The following is a 19852-nucleotide window of genomic DNA, read 5'->3' as shown; positions in this document are numbered from 1 at the left end:
AGAGAAGCGGCTAGAACTGATTCGGGAGCTGCGCACCACCCATGCACTGCAGGAGGACAGGCAGCTGCTAAAGAAAGCAGAGAAGCAAGTGACTCTGGCTTTGCAACGACAACGTGACTTGCATGAGCACAAGGTTTGGCTATAAACCTGCATAGAATAATCCTGTTCCTTCATCCACTCCTGTTCCTCGCCTCCTTCCCCCCTCCAACCATTTATTTTCCATTTATTTTCTTGTTCCAATTATACCAACCTACTTAGAAAATACTGCAGAAATTAATTGTGTGATCCCTGTCAAAGAAATCTCCAAAATGAGCCTAAGCAGGCTTCCTAGCTGGGGGCAAAGACTGAACAGATGTGGGGACTGAACTTTTCTTTCATTGCTAGAAGGGTTCCTTTCGAGTCCGACAGGCCCTGTGAACAGAGAGCACCATAGCTAGAAGGTTGCCTAGCTGCTGCCCAGGCTGTACCTCCTTTGTCACTGGAGTATCTGTATTTCCAGAGCTCTCAGTATATGAAAAATGTGCATTATTATACAAAGCAGTTTGGCCGGATTACAATTTGCTTGACTGGTGTCAGTTGCCTCCTTTTACAATTGATATCATCCTCCCTTTCAGGTAATGAAGTGATACATGCATGTCATCCATGTGTCAGCCATTTAAATGAATAGATTTTGTGTCATTGTTATTTAGTCATAGCCTTGCTCCTCCTGCATATTTACACATCTTTGCACTGGCCTGTCTTGTGGGAATAACCAGGCCATTGTATTGAAGTTATTGCAGTCCCACTTCATCAAGGAAAGGACTAAGAGTGGGATTAACCATTAAAGATGTTGATAGCTTGATCTTGATATCTCTGAACCTTGCTCTGGACAATGAACCAATCCCCTGCTGTTTTCTGTTCCACCCCTTGATTTTGCTTTCCCTGGAGCCTGGGGGAAAGACTGTTCCAAAGCTCAGGGCTTTTAACTTGTGGTTAAATCCATCCAAGAGGCTCTGTTCACCTACAGCTTTGCAGCAAGTTTTGTTTACTTTTGTTTAGGGCAAAGGAGAACCAATCTGCACGTATCAGTATCTCTGAAATGTGTGCTTTATAGTACAGGCCATGACAAGAATGCCTGTACAGCTGTTGTATAAATGTCTTCCTTTGGAAATTGTACCTTTTAACCTTCTTAAAGAGAAAACTTCCCACTGATCAAATATTTGTATATTTGGGTACATGGGCATAGAAAGTGATTTGCAACTCTCATTTCTTAAGAGACTATGGTAGCCATTTTAAGTACCAGCAGTTCTAATGCTGTTAGGAAAGAACAGTTAGGAACAGTTAGGAAAAAAAACAGTTAGGAAATGCTAGCTGAAGCATGCAGCTTAATGAAAACTAAAATTCCTGTTTTTGTGGCTAGGAGTAGCATCCTGGTTAGAAATAAGGCTGAAGGAGGTGGATCAGAAACTACCCTGTTTTCTGGGATTGTTGATAGAAAGCAAAATTCTCATAGAACCCTGGGATATTGTTGTTATCATCTGTTCTAACCAGGTTTTAAACCAGAAAATCATTACATCCAGTGTCCCAAGAGTTAAGTAGGAGGGACAGACAGTAGTCCTATATCTTCTGTTCCCACTAGGATGGTGGGAAGACTGAACCTTCATCCCTCTATCCTCACAGCCTTTGGCCCTTTGAGAAGAGGTCTTTCTCATATAGCTCTGTGTGGCAGTGACATTTTCACATTCCCGTGTGCTGCTTTAGAAATGTGTAGTTACCTGAAAAAAGGCATGATGATGTGGGAAAGCCCATTTGTTACTACCTGCTACTGGGGGATTTTTTCTTCATGTGAGTTTTACATTTAAGTGCATCTACTACCAGCCTTGCCATTCCATCAATAGCCTGGTTTTCTCTACAGCCCTTATTCCTGACACATACCTCTCTCTTAAATCCATGGGTTTGGTTTTCCAATTCCCAGACAGAAACTGCGTTAGCAACTGTTGGACACTTGTGCTGGTTCAGCTGAACTCAGCACAGAAGGCTAGAGAGAGAAGGCAGGGAGCATAGCTTTGTTGCTTTTGTACCTACTGCATTCTGGGCCTCGGAAGTGGGCAAGTCCCCTGCATAAGTCAGAGCAGCCTCAACAGCAAGTTGTCTAAGTTATTTCAGCAGCTCAAAATAGCTTGAGGACAGAGCACTCCTGCCTGGCATTCCTCTGTGTCGAAGGAGAAGCGGAGAGTTTATTCCATTACAGCCACCATGAATTGCCCTTGTTCCTAGAGTATTTCCTATTTACCAGTTCTGCCACTTTAGCAGTCCCTGAATGCAAGCTTGGCCTATCACAGGGGCTTTAGCACAACCCGGAACAAGAACTTTTTATTTAAAAGAAAAATGCAACACTCAAGTTTATCTCATGGCCTCTCTGTAAGGGGGTTTCACATGCTTTTGGTGGGGTTGGGGGATAGATTTCTTACGGCCTGTAAGAGAGTCTGCCTCTGTTTTGTTTTCTAAGCTGTCACAAATCGAGAACCACTTGGCCTGGATAGAAGGGCGGGCACTGGTGAACATGTTTGACTTCCTGTCCAAAGAGCTGGTGAGGTTACAGGAGGAGCGGAGGATCCATGCTTTCACCATGCTGGGTGAGCGGCAGCGGCGGATACGGGAAGCAGAGGAGAGTGGGCGCCGCCAGGTGGAAGAGAGACGCCGGCGGGAGGAAGATGAGATCTTCAAACAGGCAAGTGGAAGAGATGAAGGTGACTGTGGGCAGCTTGGGAGGGTTCACTCTTTATAAGGAGGGTCAAAAATGCTTCAGCTGACTTCAGCAAAACCAGGAGATGTTGGGATGAGCTGGTTCTCCCTCCAGTGAAGACATTTTCCCTGTTCAGCTTAATTGTCTGGATCTGGTAGTCATTAAGCCTAGTTTCATAAATGGGGACCTATCTAAGTCATGGCAAGACAATGGGTTTTTCACAGCCCACACATGACACACACAGCTGATTTTGTCGGCATTTTGTGGCAGCCACGTCCCTCACTGCCGATTGGTGGAGGGCACTTTCACTCAGTCTGTGTCACTACTGCTTTTTTGGCCCTGCCCCTCACCACTGATTGGCAGAGGGTGTCTTGACTCCATCTACTTCGCTACTGCTTTTTTTTTTTTTTGTGTGTGGTTTATTTTGCGGGAATTCGCAGCCAATGCCGTATTTCCCGGCGATTGTAGACAACATTGTTATTCATGGTTTCTATAAAATCTATGAAACTGATTTCGGTAGATCCCCAGTCATGAATATATCTTTGTCTAGACTCCTCTGAAAAACAGCTCTGCTGTCTCTGGGCAGGCCAGAAGCTTAGGGCTAATGCCCAGTCATAAGTCAGCCTGCATGGCAGATGGTCTCTCAGGCAAGGTGGTTGTAAGCAGAGATGTTTAGAGATTCCACCTCATCGCAGCTAGACCTTGAATTAGAGCTATAAGCAGTGCGATAGCCAGAACAGCACAAGCTCATTTTAAAGCAACAATAACAGATCGCAGAAAATCCCCCGGTCTCATTACTGTTGTATCCCATTACCTCACTGCCCGTTATAAGACAGAGACCTGTCCAGGATAGACTCTGCCAAGAGAGAGTCACTGTTCAATACTGAGCTCTTCTCCATCACCAGTTTACCATCACTGATGTACTCAGGGAAGCCACAGAGAATGCTCATAGGAAAAAATAATGTTACGTAAGACAAAAAGCTAAAATATATGTGCCCTCCTTTTTAAGGGGAAAAAATTAATCTTGAAGTGTAGTTTCCCGCTAACATTATTTCCTCTTCCCAATTTATCTTGCCCATGCCCTGAGGTGGAAATGAGGTTTCAGCACAGTGTGATACAACAGCCCTCTGAATCCTACCAGACAGATCAGTGTCTGAGAACCTTTGGTGTGGACGCATTAGGAGAAAACCAGTCTGTTCAAGCTGTTTTCATTCCACGTTGCTACAGTTGATTCAGTGGAGTATTTTGCTTCAGAACCTGTGTGACTGAAAGCTGATTAGTTTATTGAAGCCAGCTCCTGGCATTTGTCACCAAGACCAGGAAAAAGGGGTGCCATTCAGCAAGTGGAACTAACACATGGTAGAAAAGGTTGGAGAGTTGTGTCTACAAACCTAACAGAACAGTTTTGCTTTAGGCATTGTTCTTTTCCTGTACAACAATCTCCTCGGGAAAAGGGCAGTAACAAAAAGCTCTTTATGCTATGCTAAGTCCCTTCTGAGCATTTAGAAAATTCTTTCTATGCCAATATGCCCTCATCCTACTCCACTGCAATGGTGGGTCTTCCTCTGAGACACCATGGCCTTTGCCTCACCCAACAACTGGTCCAAGCAAATAAGTATTACATAGCAGTGAATGTTTGTGCCTTGAGTCGGAGGAACATGGTGGTGTTTGTTTCAGGTGGTCAAGGTGCACCAGAGCACTGTTGATTCCTACCTGGAAGACATTATCCTGAATAGCATGGAGAACACAGCTGAAGAACAAGCCCGGGAAGAGATTCAAAGGGTGGCGGTGGAAATCAATGACATAGCTTATGAAATGGAAAGTCGGTATGTCCTAAAAGCCTACCCCTACAGTATATTACTGGTTCTCAACCAGAGTGCCATGGCACTTTGGGGTGCCTTGAGATCCTTTCAGGTGTGCCATGGGGTGCCACACAGTGTTATCACTGTTACATGCAATATACCACTGCAGTATACAGGGCATACAGATGCAGCATCTCACAGTTCAGACTCTGCTGACCCACAGAGCATACAGGGAAAGTAGGCAGGAAGGGGTTATTACTGTTCAAGAGATGCTGCACTTACCTTGTTTTACTGTGACTGTGGTTTGGAAAACATGTTATCAGGTGTTAGGAGCTTCTGTTACTATCTTGGCTGAATTTAATAGACAGTTGCCAGTCTCTTGTAATTGAACTCACAAGTCTCCAAACAGTGACTGGACACTGTTCCTTGCTTTGGTCTTCTAGTGACATTCTCGGGTGCAGGTCCTGTCAGACACCCTGCTGTAGAGGTAGGGGTCTCTACTGTTTGACTGCCCTACAGGCCCTGAAGCCAGGGCTGAGACTGCCCAAGGCTTTTGGTGTTTTACCTGAGTCCAGGTTGCTCATTGCATACTAAAATTGTAGGTCATGTCCTCTAGTGGTGATCCCAGTGTCAAGTGAAAGACAGAATTTGATACAGATTTCTACAGACACAAATTTCTACAGATCTATTAGAACTGTATTTATACACAGGAAGGTCAGATTTGCCCTGGGGTACATGGGTTCTGAGAGTTACCCCTTCCTACACCTCTTCAGTGCTGAAGGGACCCTGTAACAGACATATAGGAGAATTGCTTTAACAACACCTAGGTCCTGATATCTTCTTATTGATTTGTGATAATATTTTTATAGATCAGCTTTGGAAGAGATGCTGCAGACACAAATATCTGCCAGATAACAACACACCTTTTGTTCAGATATCAGAACTTTAAGAAATTACCAGTCTCAATAAAGCAGCCATGTTGGCTTCTGTCTGTGTAGACTTGAGTATATCTTGGGTGCCTCTACATGAGACGTTTACTGCACATCTACATGAGATGTTTACTGCAGAGTTGCCCAATTAGCTCTGCAGTAACTGTCTCGCGTCTACATGTGCAGTGTTATTAGGGCACAGGAAACTAATAAACTCTGCAGCAGGGTGGTACTTGTAAATACAAGTACTATCCTACTGCAGAGTTATTTACTGCACAGCACTGCACGTATAGATGCTGACCCAGGAGTAAATTGTGTCCAGTCAACCCAGTCAGTTGGGGGCCACACTCCTGCCTGCTGCCTAGCTAGATGGCAGCTGCAAGAGCCTCATGGCCCAACCATCTCCTCCACTGACCAACACAGCCACCTACTGCCTAGGCCTGGCCCCTCCGTGCCCCCTTCCAGCACAGGGCTGCCCCTCAGACCATGGGCCACACTGCTGCCATGAGCCAGAGCCCAGGGATGACCCCTGTGTCCTCTGCCAGCCCAGGGCTGGCACCTGTGCAGCTGCAGCCAGAGCCTGGAGCTCCTCCTGGCTGCTGCAGGGGGGCAGAGCAGGGCAAGAGCAGCCTTGGCCTAAACTGCTCCTCCCCAGCTTAGTTTGCTGCTGTCCCAAGCACACGTGTAGTCAGAGACAACCCAAGCAGGGTGTGGGGCCCCACCCCTGGGCGCAAGGAAACTGGCGGCACATTTGGCAGCCAGGGGGATGCCAAGCAGCAAGACGTGAAGCTGCTGGCAGTGCAGAGTCGCTGCGCTGCTTCAACTAGCTCCACAGGGCTCTCCTAAGTGCAGGGCCTGGGGCGGTCATCCCAATTCGCCCCCTCCCTTCCCAGAACGACCGTGTGTGTAGATTCTGAGCCCAAGAGTAGTTTATTGCAGAGTCGCATTAATAGCACATGTAGATGCACCCTCTGTTGCTGAAAACACCTCAGGATGATGTCCAGATAGGGCATCAGGCGGGAATGCCTTTTTGAAGAAGCTGTCCCTTCAGTTCAATGTCTCTGATCTCCTTTGGAGATAAGCCTTAGGAATCACTTCAACATACAGCCTGTTTTACAGCAAAGTACCTCTGTGTTGTGCAGTCAGATAAGTATGAGGAGAGATTATAGAGGCTAGGCCTATTCAGTTTAAAAAAGAGATGCTTGAGGGGGCACGTGATACAGCTTTACAAAATACTAAATGGTGAAGAGAAAGTAAATAGGGATTTATTATTTACTCTCTCACAATACAAGGTTTAGGGGTCACAAATGAAACTAATAGGTAGTAAGTTTAAAACTAACAGAAGGAAGTTCTTTTTCACACAGCATATTATTAAAGTGTGGCATCTCGTTGCCACTAGATGTTGTGAAGGTGACAGTTTAACTCGATTGAAGAAAGGGATTGGGCAAATTCTTGGAGGAAAGGGGCATCAGTAGCTATTAAACATGGGAGTGAGAGGCATAGCCTCTGAATCAGAACTTCCTAAACCTTAAATACTGGAGTTTGCAAGTGAGGGAGGAACAGTGGAAAAAACCCTGGTCATACCCAGTTTACTCTCCCTTTCAGCATCCACTCTCTGCCCCTGTATGGCATAGGACACTGGGCAAGATGGACCTATGGCGGGGGGGGGCAAAATGTGGCCCTCGGGCCAGATGCAGCCCACCAGGCCATTCTGTCCAGCCCATGGGGCCCCTAAAAATTTAGAAAGTTAATATTTATCTGCCCCTAGCTGCCTGTCATACAGCCCTCAATGCCTTGCCAAAACTCTGTAAGCAGCCCTCCGCCTGAAATAATTACCCGCCCCTGACCTATGGTCTGACCCAGTATATGGCAGTTCTTGTGTTATCACCAAAATGTTGCAGCCCATGAGACTAATTTAGTACAGTTAGCACTTCAGGCCTCTGAACCAGCTGGTACCTCACCTGAGAGGAAAACGGGCCTGAGTCACAGCATATTACAATAGCACTGGAACTAGCCAGCAGGGAAGCCACAAATGGGGAAAATTTGCAATCTGTGCAAAGACACACAGGACAAACCTGCCTGGCGGCAGTGGTCCTGGCTGGGACACCCTGAACCTGCGTCAGACCCATTCTGGCTGGCATGCTCTGAATCCAGAAATATGCTGAAAGGCCACTCCAGAACATGCCTTTGCAGCCAGCCTTGAATACTAGGTCTCCGGTACACTAGAGACATACTAGAGCCACTGGGGACAGCCTCGGTGCAGCCTCACCAGCACATTTCCTTGTTTGGAGCGTGTATGTGGGGGTGCGTAGGCAGGGCTTACTCAGAACATCCTGCTTTGGACACATGACCAGCGCAATGTAGACATGGCCAGGGGCTATATTAACAAAGAGATGTCCCCTCCTGTGGGGAGGGGGTTCCCTGTAGTACAGCAGTGAGACACTTCAGCAGGGCTGCCTTGGTGATACTTGGCTGTCAGTGCTGTGTACCTGTCAAGAGGGTTAAACAGAGGCCTGAATTCTCCAGACTGACAGCTATTTTCACCAGGACAAAACCTACTTCACAATAGTTCCTCAATTAAAAAGAAATTAAAAAGGGAAATGTGTGTGGGAGGGGCACAGGGATAGACATTTAAGCAAAGCAGATCAATCCGACACAACTCTCCATGTCTGTTCTTGCAGCCGAACTTACCTGCAGTCAGAAGAGATTGTTGCAGAGCTGGTGTACAGCTTCCTGATTCCGGAAGTAGAGAAAATCTCTGTTAAGGAGAAAGGTGAGGTATCTAATAATGTCATGTGGTTCATTGATTTTTCTGTGATTCGTTAAGTGAAAAGTCCACACTACCAACAGTTTCATTGTGATCTAAAGCTCTTTTCACAGAGCTTTTTCACAGGCTCCTCTGGTGCTTACTGTGAGGCTTGGGATGCAGTCCAGACCTCCTAGCAAGTCAGTTCAAATTCATCCCTTAGGTAAACAGGTGTATCTACATCAGAGTCCATGAAGTTGCACCTGGAGCTGAAGAACTGTATTGTTCCTTAAAAAACAAAACTAGAACAAGGGATTTAAGTAATACATCTGTGAGTAATCAAATATGCCCCAGCGTCCAGTGACTGTAAAAGTCTCTATTAATTTATGCAAGTGTAAAATACACAAGGAAGCTTATAAAGTTGGCTTCTCTTTGTGCTTTTTGTTTTTCTAATTTGTTGAGAACTAGGAGCAGAAATAATGGCCTTGGGTTGATTGCAGTGATATCATGTATTAGAGTGGAAAATTTTATCCTGTTTTAGAGAGAAGCATTGTTTCAAACACAAATAGTATGGCTTCAAAGCATAGGAAATGGGCAGACAGCAGAAAACCATGCGTGTTGACAAAGGCCATGAAAAAGCATTAAGTCTTGTGTTCTGGGACCTCAGTTGGACTGACTTTGAAAAGTAAATGTAAAAGTAGCATCAGAAGAGTTCAGTGTTTTCTCCTCCTGACTCTAGAGCAAACGTGCTTAGTTTATTGGTAAAATATTTCCTATTACCACCAAGTACGAGCCATGAAGATGTTTTCTGGGATCTAAGAATCATAGTAGTGTCTTTCTGTCTTGTGCGTCTCTGACAGCAACATTCTGCTGACTGTGTAGGAGCTAGAATTGACTCAAGCTGCCTTTCTTTTAGCTGTACTGGCTCTGCAGTTCTCCCAAAGAAGGACAAAGCCATTGTGATCACTGAAGTCTGAAGCCATAACGCTGATGCACCCAGAGATCAGATCCATGAGTAGGAAGGGTCATGTTTATATAACCACTTTTCAGATTAGAACTACACTTTAGAGCATTACAAATAACAGCATGTACCACGACAATGTTTTTGAGCATCAACACATCATGAAAAGTCACCTTCTAGCTACTGACATTTAGTTGCAAACCCAGGAAACAATCATGCAGGACAGAAACAAGGGGGGCAATGTCAACAGCTCAGTGAACCCCCTACTCGGTGTTCTGCAGAGTCCAGAAAGAGGCAAAAGTTTAGGCTGCAGGGTCATCTTACTGATACGCCCTCACCTTGATATGCCTTGTTCATTTGGGGTCAGCCTGTCTCAAAAAAGACCAAGTAGAAAGAGGGTCCCACAATGGCCAAGCCTGATCACAGGAACAGGGAAGACTCCAGCATGAAAAGACTGAAGAGAATGAGACGTTCAAGCTTACAGAGGTAACTAGGCAAGAACTGAGACACTGAGTTTAAGCAAAGCTTCTCTGAAACAGTCCAAAGTGACAGAGGCAAAGACTACCAAAAGTCAGGATCAGTTGGAACCAGAAATGGGTGCATTGCACTCTGCCAGAGGTGAGGCTGTAGCTTTTGGGTTCCAGCTCTTGCCATCATCAGGAAGGAGCTATTGGGGATGTTCTAAGAAAAGTGGATTGGCATACCAGCCAGGATGGGGCCTAGCTCATAGTTTACCCTGCTACTACTGCCCCTATGGTTCAAAACTCCATAAGAGTAAAGGACTTCTGCCAGTTTTATGCTGGAGCCCAGGCTCAGGTGTGAGGATCTTGTGCAGTCATGTCTGCAGAGAGGCAGAATTACCAGGTAAGTAAGTTTCCCACTTCCCTGGACAGCTGCAGGGAACATCACATACTGCTATTTGAGTTAATACATGCATCATTATAGTCGGCATGCTACAATTCCATGGCAGTGCAGAAAACTCTGCTGGGAATGATTTAATTGACCAGATTATCCACTGTGAATTTATGATCTCTATTTTACCAACTCGGCACATTCTCAAGTTTATAAATTTTCCTTGGAACTGGCAGGACTCAGGGTGACCTGCTAGGTGAACAAATCCATCTGTGCCCCTGTCCCCTCATACACACAACTGAGGGCCATTGCTTTACCCCCTCCAGGGGAAAGTATGTGTGTTGGAGGTGGGCTGGCATGAAGGAAACAGCTACAGCTCATAGAGATCTTTGGCCCAGCCATGTGGAGGGTGTAACCCAAATAGGCCAATCACAGCTAATGGGGGCTTTAAAAGGACAAAACTTGCCCCTGCAATATGAGTCCCCCTTTTTCTAGTTGGAATCACGGTGAGTGGATGAGGGCATGCAGCAGCATTCTGAATTTTAGTATTTCCTGTGGTGTTTCTGGAGATGATGTCAAAGTGCCTGTGAGAGAAGGAACATTGTCTGTAGACTAAGAATTGGCTGAAGGAAACAATTGAAAGCTCATATCAGATGAGAGAGGAACTGCAGAGCTTGGTGTGAGGTCTGTCTAGCCTTATCTGACATTTTCATTCTGTATTTGGAAGATGGATAAAGTGCACATGGGCCACATTCAGAGATGACACTGAAGTCCCATTGCACCATGACATCTCCCTTGTTAGGGACCCAGCCCCAGCATATGAAACATCTGTGTGATTCAAGTTCCACAGTTAGAACATGACTTAGTCTCTCAGTGTAGGTGAACCCAAACCACAGGGCAGACTTGGACCCTTTCAGGTTTAAAAAACTGTTAAAGTTTCATTTCTACCTCCCTGCAGTGCAAATTTGTTTTTATCGTGGTGGGAATAGCTTCCCAGTATCTGCAAGCTATAAAGAGAACAAGTAATGGCAAAAACTAAGAAAAGGGAAAGGCAGGCTAGGTCATTTTGTCTGGGAAGCTATCTCCCTAAGGAAGAGAATGAAGTGTATAAAGCCAAACTAGATTAGAACTATAATAGGTACAGTCCCGCACTGGCCGTAGGAGAATGGACCCAGTAACCAAACAGGTCTGCTCCCTCCTTGGGTCCAGGCAAACTCTGAACCTAGCACTCAAAAACAGCCCAAATCAGATGCATGCATCCAACAGCTTATTGTGACTAGTGAGCAAGGGCAGGGAAGCAATTGTAAAAATACAGGCTTGTGTTGAGGGCACTTTTGCCCCATGCTGAAAAGAAACGCATCTGATTTTGCTTCCCATTCCCGTCACTTGCCTGCCAAGCTCACTGCAAGGTTGTCTGCAGCTATTAGGTGGCAGTAGAACTCTATCAGCATAAAGCAGAAGGGTGTGATTTTTCCGGAGCCAGGCTTTTCCACAGCTCCTGCTGACCAAGGGCTGCATTCTCTTTCTCACCTTGCAGAGAAGTCATAGCAAGGCAGCACCAACCAACAATCCTCTCTCTGTTCTGTACAGTGAGGGAGTCCCAGCGGAAACATATCAATGCAGCTCATCAGATCATCCATGGAGGCACAGACATGGTAGTGGCACAGAGCTCCTCTACGCTGCCCAAACAGGCATTGCACAAAGGAGTCCTGGAAGGGTCTGTGATCGAGTTTACTGAGAGCTCTTCCAGTGCAACAGTCAGCTCCACTCTCAGCAGCACAGCTACTGAGCCAGAGGCAACAGAGCACCCATTTGTGACCCTCACCAAGCAAGTACCCTCTGAAATGGTGCAGGAGGGAAGCCAGGGTAGGTTGGCAGAGAGAGACAAGGGTACGCAGGATGACATCACTCCACAGAAGGAGACAGGAGGCGAATAGGGTGAGTCTGCCTGCATTTTTCCCCCTGGGGCCTTGCAGCTTCACCCCCCTGAAAAGGAAAGGAAGATGGAAAGTTGCACCCAGAGCCTGCAGGCTGAGGGAGCATCTCTCCCTAGTAGGGTGACCCCATGTGGGGGCAGCAGATTCTGGATTGTGCAGCTGGCAGCCACCATCGCTGCCCAGCGTGTATTGCAGCATGGAAGCCCCTGCTTAGAGCAGCCTGCAGCAAGCTTTGGTGTAATGCCTAGGAGAATTTTCCCATCTAAGCCTTGAAGTTCCTTGCCTGAACATCCAGATGCAAGGAGGTTAGCCTGGGGGCATAGGAGCCACAGCACTCCTCACTCCTCGTACTCTGCTATCAAGTTGCTGGATGACATTTTACAAGGCCCCTGACCCTCTGTGCTTAGACTTAAGAGCAATGTGGGGTCCAACTAATTGTGTCCAACAATTGGAGAACTTTAGATCATAGAATGACAAAATTGTAGAAAAGTAGGACTGAAAGAGACCTCAGGAGGTCACATCTAGTCCAGCCCCCCCCCGATCAAGGCAGGATCATCCCCACCCATATAACTGTTTGTCTAACCTATTCCTAAAAATATACATAGAACCTATGACACAACTAGAAGACGTATTAGCCCAAACACTAAAAGCACTTGAACCTGCCACAGGTAAAGCAGGGGGATGAGGACACTGTCAAGGTCCAGCCACTACAAGGGTTGTTAAAATACACTTGGGAAAGCTAAGAAAGAGGGCCACATCCCCGGTTGCAGAGGAAGGTACATGCCAATCTGACCCTGGGATAAAATCTCTTTCTGACCCCAGTGGTGATTGGTGTGACCTTGGGCAGAGGAGCAAGACTCTCACCAAGAACCTCTGGGTTTTAGTCCCAGCAGGAGTTCTGGCACACTCCAGTCAAAATCCCCAACCCTTGCTGCAGCCAACATCCAATGCTTGTGAGGAAGGTGAAGAAATAAATCCTAACACACGTAGCATCAGGATGGGGAAAAAAATTCCTTCCTGTCCCCATGTGGCAACCAGCGAAGCCCAGAAGCCTGGGAAACACCAAACACCTTCCACTTTGTTTTGCAAACACCTCCACACATCACATCTCCTGTCATCCTTTCCTTTCCATAAGCTTATCCCAGCCCCTTTAATCTTCTTTTGCAACTGAGTTTGCTGTGTAACGATGACCGTATGACCTCTGCTTCACTCTGCTGCTGCTGGGTATTGTCCTCTTTGGTGTTCACTTACTCTGGGCTGCAGAAATCGTCTGTGATCCTCCAGCAATTCATGCTAGAGGCGCTCCTGGGTTTCCAAGTAGTGCTCTTCACAGCCCGCTCTACCCAGGCTACTCCTAGATTGCCCCTGAGCAGCGCATATCCAGCTTCATGAACGCCTCCAGTGAAGGAGATTCTACAGCTCCTCCAGGCAGGCTGTTCCACTGCCTCGCTGTTGATGAGAGATGCCACAGCAGCAGGGAGCATAGGGATTGGACCACAGTCTGAGGTCCAAACCCAACCTGACCCCCCACCAGCCACTTCCATAAGATCAGCCCATTATTAATACAGTCTGAAGCTGAACAGGCACTGCTCTGCTGCCTTTGACATGATCAGTAAGGGCCAGAGCCAGTATGACTCTATCATAGGATTAGTCCTCCTCACAGGAGTGCCTCAGTGACACTCAGCTGAGCAGATCTGGCTCTCATGTGTCAGAGCTGTGCTGGCAGAACGGCCTGTAAGATCACAGATTTCTATAGGTTTAGCATCAAAAGCTTAGGTGGACCTGCCTGCCCACACCCAGCACATTCAGGAAATGTGGCATGGCCACAGCAGACATCCAGAGTGCTTGCTCACTGCTGCCATGCCATACTCTAGCTACTTGTTTAAAGTCAATTTATGGCATAAGCTGCTAAGTTCCCCTCTACCACCAGGCTAAGGCTGGGTTACTAGCATTTCTGTGTATTGCCTCACTTAGCAGCATGAGCTGGCCACTTTCTGTGCCTGGTTACCACTGTTGCCTTTTGTACCTCAGGGGTGCTGCTGAGTAGATAGCTGCTAATGCCCTGTGCAGCTCTATCTTTCTGAAATACCAGCAGAAGTTGTTTAGAGACTTGACCTCAGTGGCCCCTACAGAATCTGTGCATTTGCTCCTCTTTGTTGTGATATTTAGGGGGAAGAATTAGAAACAGAGGAAACAAAATAACGGTGAGTGAATGCAATGCAGTGCTATACCTTAGTGAGCAGCAAGTCATGGGAGAGGGGGAGTCAAGGAAAAAAAACTGATTGCACACCAGTGTGACAACACATGGGCACTGGCTGGGCCTGTTGGACTTCATTATTGTCACAGATGTAGTAGAGAGAATGATTAATGACATGGAGAAGCCCTCCTGTGAAAAAAGATGGAGGTGATCAGAGTCACATGAGTATTCAATTGGAAGGGACTTCAGGAGGTGACCTAGTCCCACTGATTGCTCCCAGCAGGGCCATCCCTATTTATGGGGTGGGATAGTTACGTGCAGGAGACAAAAAGCAGGCAACAATGAAACAACCTAGGTGTAAAACATCAAGCAGGACTGAGAAGGTGGAGCTGGATCTCACCTTCTCCTGTCTCATGGCCAGAGCAGACATTCAGTGAATCTGGACGGTGGCCAGAGAAGTGCTCTCCCACTTGTTGCACAATCAGGCTGTGCAGCTCTGTGCCCAGGGAGTTTCCAAGACTCAAAGAAGCATTGGACATTGCTGTAGATGGCAAGGATGCCTGGCATGGATAATAATTTTGGGAGAAATAAAAAACTTGATGCTGAAGGGCTTAAGCTTATCTCTCTTCCAGGTCAAAATGAGCCCATCCTGAGGGCAGTTGTCCCATTTTGGCTGGCTGAGGGGGTTCTTCCACCTCCTTGATATCTCCTGAGGCACAGGCTGCTGCTATAGATGGGACGCTGGGTGAGAAGGACCTCTGGCCAGATCCAGCCTTGCACTTTCTCTCTGTTTCTAAATGCACACGTTGAAATAAATGTGCTCTCTGCCTCTTGGTTCCATGTGTGACATGACTGTTTATTGGACAAAGATGTCCCAGCTCCTGAAGGTAGGAATGTGTCCTTCACTGCCCTTGCCTGGCACCATCAGTCTGTCCCTGCTGTGGATCCCAGGTGGCACAGGAAGACTATGTTGAAGAATCATAGAAAAGTCAAGCTGGAAGGGACTTGCAGATGTCATCTAATCCAACCCTCTGCCTGAAGCAGGATCATCCCTATCCAAACTGTCCCATGCAAACCATAATCTAAATTCTACATAAGGCTACCCTCAACCCTGACACAACATAGACCTAACACCCTAACCTGCCGCAAGCAAAGCCAGGGAATCATGGCAGCCAATGTCCTGATTCTATAAAACGTTGTCAATATATGCGCAAGAGGTCTCAGGTAGAGGGCCATACCCTGTCTACAAAGGAAGGCAACACCCCCCCCCCCAAATCCATACCAGTCTGACCACAGGGTAAAATTCCTCCTTCCAAATATGGCAGTCAGTCTGACTCTGACCAAAGGGGCAAGACCCTCTAGCCAGGAACCTCCGGCTTTACTCCTAGCAGGAGAATCCGCACACCCTAGTTGCAGCCCCTAGCCTTAGCTGTAGCCAACACCCAATGCCTCTGAGGAAGGCTTAAAAACAGTGACATGTAGCAGAAAGGGGAGCAGGGGTGGGGGGCCAGAAGAACCCAGACACGTGGGAAATACTCATAGTAGAACATAGGCATGGCTTCATCTAGATCATCCCCAATCTGTCTGTTCAGCCTCTTCTTGAACACCTCCAGTGTGGAAGACTCCACAGCTTCCCTAGGCAGTCTTCCATGGCCTCACTGTTTTAACAGTGAAGAAGTTTTTCCAGCTTTCCATCCTAAACTTACTTTGCTGCAACTTTAAGACACTGGCCTGCATCCTCCTCTCAGTAGCAAGAGAAGAATGGTGCTTTCCCTCTTCTTTAGGGTAGCCCTTCAAGTATTCCCTTATCACAGGGGTGGGCAAAATGCAGCCCGGGGGCCAGATGTGGCCCACAAGGCCATGCTATCTGGCCCATGGGGCCCCTAAAAAATTTAGAAAATTAATATTAATCTGCCCTGGGCTGCCTGTCACACAGCCCTCGACGGTTTGCCAAAACTCAGTAAGTGGCCCTCTGCCCAAAATAATTGCCCACCCCTGCCTTATCACGTAACCTCTTGCATGAAGACATGGTTGGCAGGATGCTCACGGGACAGTGCAGCGTTATACCTGCTGTTCTCCACCCCCAGAGACCTAGGAGTGAGGCAGGATTCCTGGCAGAAATGCTTTCAGCTGCCATCCACAGTCTCTTGAGAGTTCACTGGAGTTAGGACTGCGGCTTGGCCAGAAAAGGCCAGAGGTTCCACTTCCTTCCCTGGCAAGGAGAGAGTATGGCCTTTAGGTCATCTCTGTGTCTGAAACAGGCTGTCAGTTCCTCCAGGCCTGCACTAAACACAGCTGGAACACAGGAAACTTGCACTAATGTTGGCTGTGGTTCCTGTGCAGACGTGTCATGATGGCTGCTCCTGGTCATTCTGCAGGGGAAGTTTGCAATAGCTGAGGAGACCTGCTGATGCAAAATGAGACAGCAAAACGTGGCTCCTGTGTTCTCTGCAATACAAGGGAACTAGGGATCCCGGTCCTATGAGCCAGGCTCCCCAGGGCTGGTGTACTGATGCAGACTGTCTCATATAGACAGGGCTCTAAGAAGGGGTTTTCTTGGGTAGCGCTGCCCATGCGGTCTTACTGGCACACCCTTCCAGCTTAGCTTATGCTTTTATCAGACCAGCTCAGATCAGTTCCCGGTACAGGACACTCCGTAGCAGCAACGACACTTCCACCAGCGTAACAGCATCTACTCTAGGGCTCTCGCCAACATAAAAACATCTTAAAAGCATTGCCCACAAGGGTGGAAATAGATGCCACCTGACGTCTCATTTGTGCTGCCATAAACATGTTTATGGTGTCACAAATGGTGAGCTAATAGATATCGCTGCCTTTGCTGTGCCACATCAAAGGAAAATCAGTGTCACAACAAAAGGTAGTGATAGACTCTGCCACTTTATTGAGGCAGACGTCTATTAGCTCCATGGCGGGAGAGTACAGGCAACCTGAGCTGCTTGCACTCTCCAGCCAGTCCAGGCAGGTGCTCTGGGGGCTTGAGGAAAGCTGGGGCACCTCTCTATATGCTGGGGATTCTGAGTGCCCTGTTCAGCCAGCCCCATCCACCGTGATCACAGGAGCAGGTCTTGCTGAGCGGGGAAAGCAGGGAGATCACATCACCCTGTCCTGCACCATCATGGGCAGGACAAGGGACGATGCGCTTCACCCAGTGGAAGGGATTGACTGTGCCCTGGCACATTCTTGCCTCGGTGACCCTTCTGCATCAACTGACACGTCTCATAACAGCTCTAAGGCCCAGCTGGCACCTTCTGAGTCGCACTATTCCTGACCACACAAATGCAGAGGCAATATCTGCCATCCAGTAGGACAGATTCATCCCTGTACCACTGTGGCAGAAAGCCATCTCTGTCTCTCCCCAAACTCTGCTATCTGACAATTTGGTTACCATTGTCACTGCAGAGGGCAGACATCTCTGACCCGGAGTTGTAACCTGAGCTGGATACATTCTTGAGGGGCGAAACCTGCTCCCTCTGCCTACTGACTGGCCTCACACATCTGGGTGGGGGCTTAAGCTCCCTATTGTTCTAAGCAATGCCAACGTGACTGGGAGGGGGCTAAAGACCCTGCCACTCTACCTGGTAACCAGTGATGCATTTCAAATTGGTTGGCTGGCAGTCAACAGTTGCTAGCCTTCATTGGATCAGGTAAATGAGGTCATAAATTCAGGATTGCCCAGGAGGAGGGGCAGTAGCTATGATGAAAAACTCAGAGAGAAGCTGGACCATCTGAAACTCTCTCTCTCTCTCTTGAAACTCATGATCAATTAACTGCCTGCCTCCAGAGGGAATCTCCACCTGCCTTTGGATGATACTTGTGAGTAAGCTACCTGAGATCTAACTAGATATATAGCCTGCAGTAACACAGATGCGTAATCAAAGGCTACCGTGCCACTTTGCTCTAAGGGATTTCTCTGATATTGCTCTACCCTGTATCCTATTCCAAACTTCCTCCTTGTAAGTAATAAAGTTCTCCTTTGCACTTAGTGTGGGAGACTTATTGGGAGAGGGTCTAAATTATGCCTTGGGGTTCCCTTGGTTCAGCTAATTAAGGGAGACCACTATTTGTGCTTCAGATTAAGGGAAGCACCCCGAGTTCTTGCAGTGGGTCAAGTACCCTCAAGCGCTAATAGTCCTGTGTTTCCCAGAGGGCACAAGTCCAGGATCAGTCCAGACTCTGGGTGGTGGCAGCATTATCCCCAGGCTAGCAGACATGCTACAGGAAGGGGGTCGGCCAGACATGAGGTGCTCCCAGGGAGGCACTTGGAGCCTGGAAGGTGGTTGGGAGCAGTAGGGTGGATGGCTCAGCAGAGCAACCCCTACTGGCCTGCCACAATCATCCTGTTGGTGTCAGGTCTGATCAACCCTATGGTTGCACAGAGGACAGATCCTTGGCCTCCTGTCCAAGCCCACAGCTCCCAGCAAAGCCCCATCCATGCTATCACCAGCTTCTGCCACTCAAGAGCCTTGCCCTCAACCTGTTGTCCAGTCAGTGTCTCTCCCAACCTCCCTCTGTACAGCTCCCTCCATCAATGCACAGTGAGTCAGGTGTTTGCTAAAGAAGATGTCACCCCAAAAACCCTGTGCCATAAAGCTGGGAACACCACTTAAACCCCAACCATTGTTTTTTCCATCTCAGTGCAGTTGGACACTGACCCTGTGAACAACCCTCATGCTGAAAGACAAGCAGCACTTGCCAGCAACTGGCACCCTAAGGAACAGGAAGGCAGCCCTCCATCCAGTGGCTGTGGTGAGGGCATGGATGGGAAGGCTGGGAACTTCTCCTCTCTGTCCACTGCAGAAGAGAGGGGAGAGCTCTGGGACAAGGAAATACTGCAAAGGTGCAATGGGGAAAGGAGACCCCTGCGGTGAGCCTGAGCAGACACACTGGGAATGGGAGATAACCTGGCCTCATGAGAGTCAGAGATGTTACTTGCCCCCCAACCCCTTCCCCCACTCCAGCTTTAATCAAAGAGGGGGGAGGTTAGAAGTTTAATGGCTCCCAACAAGGACAAAAAGCAGAGGACAGACTGGTGGGTCCCCAGCACTGAACATGCTGGAAGAATGGTAGTAGACAACTGGACCTCCTCCCTCCTGGAAATAGGGCCTCCCTGCTGAGGCCTGTTGGTGTTGGGCATAAGTGCTGTGAAGAGTGGTCAGAAACATGTGTGTTCCTGGGCAGCCCAGCCTCGGAGCAGGAATAAACAGATGCACCTGATGCGTCAGCTCCAGGAAACAGCACTGCTGCCTGGGGTTGAGTCCAAGCAGCCCTGTGCCATGGGGGTGAGGCAGGGAGTCAGTAACAATAACTCAACTGTCTGACCTGTCTCCTCTCACTGCCCTGCATGCACATGGTCTGCCAGCCTGTAAGCAGGTTGCCTGGCCAATAGACTCTGCTCCCTGAGCAGCCCCCCAGCCAGCCCTCCCAAATAAAACACAGTTGCTACGTATCAAACAAATGAACAAACAAAACAAAACCCTTCTGCCTGCCCTGGGCACTAGGAGGAAGCCCCCTGCTCAGCCCCAACAGAGCAGCCTGGCCCACCCATGGCAGCAAGCTGGTTCTGCACAGTGGAGTGAGTGGGTGTGTGGCTGCCTCCTGCCCTCTCCCCTACGGTCCCAAGTTACCAGAGAGACACTCTCAAATGTCCTGCAATTGAGCTCTCTCAACAGAGCTGACTGTTCC

General features: G+C 48.0%; 1 protein-coding gene across 1 annotated transcript in view; it reads left to right on the top strand.

The window, feature by feature from the left end:
• Positions 1–14983, top strand: part of MAATS1 (MYCBP associated and testis expressed 1) — a gene marked incomplete at its 5' end in the record, with an annotated part of 51455 nt that extends 36472 nt beyond the window's left edge. Inside the window, 6 exons of the mRNA XM_025192827.1 lie at positions 3–133; positions 2489–2710; positions 4403–4551; positions 8138–8229; positions 11606–11953; positions 14782–14983. Coding sequence (XP_025048612.1) covers positions 3–133; positions 2489–2710; positions 4403–4551; positions 8138–8229; positions 11606–11952 — 941 coding nt within the window. The remainder of the gene's footprint in view (positions 1–2; positions 134–2488; positions 2711–4402; positions 4552–8137; positions 8230–11605; positions 11954–14781) is intronic.
• Positions 14984–19852: the final 4869 nt, after the last annotated feature.

The sequence above is a fragment of the Alligator sinensis genome, unplaced genomic scaffold, assembly GCF_000455745.1.
Source record: "Alligator sinensis unplaced genomic scaffold, ASM45574v1 scaffold1190_1, whole genome shotgun sequence".
NCBI classification, from domain to species: Eukaryota; Metazoa; Chordata; order Crocodylia; family Alligatoridae; genus Alligator; species Alligator sinensis.
Note: the sequence above shows the minus strand (reverse complement) of the source record. Positions and strands in the feature narration are given on the sequence as shown.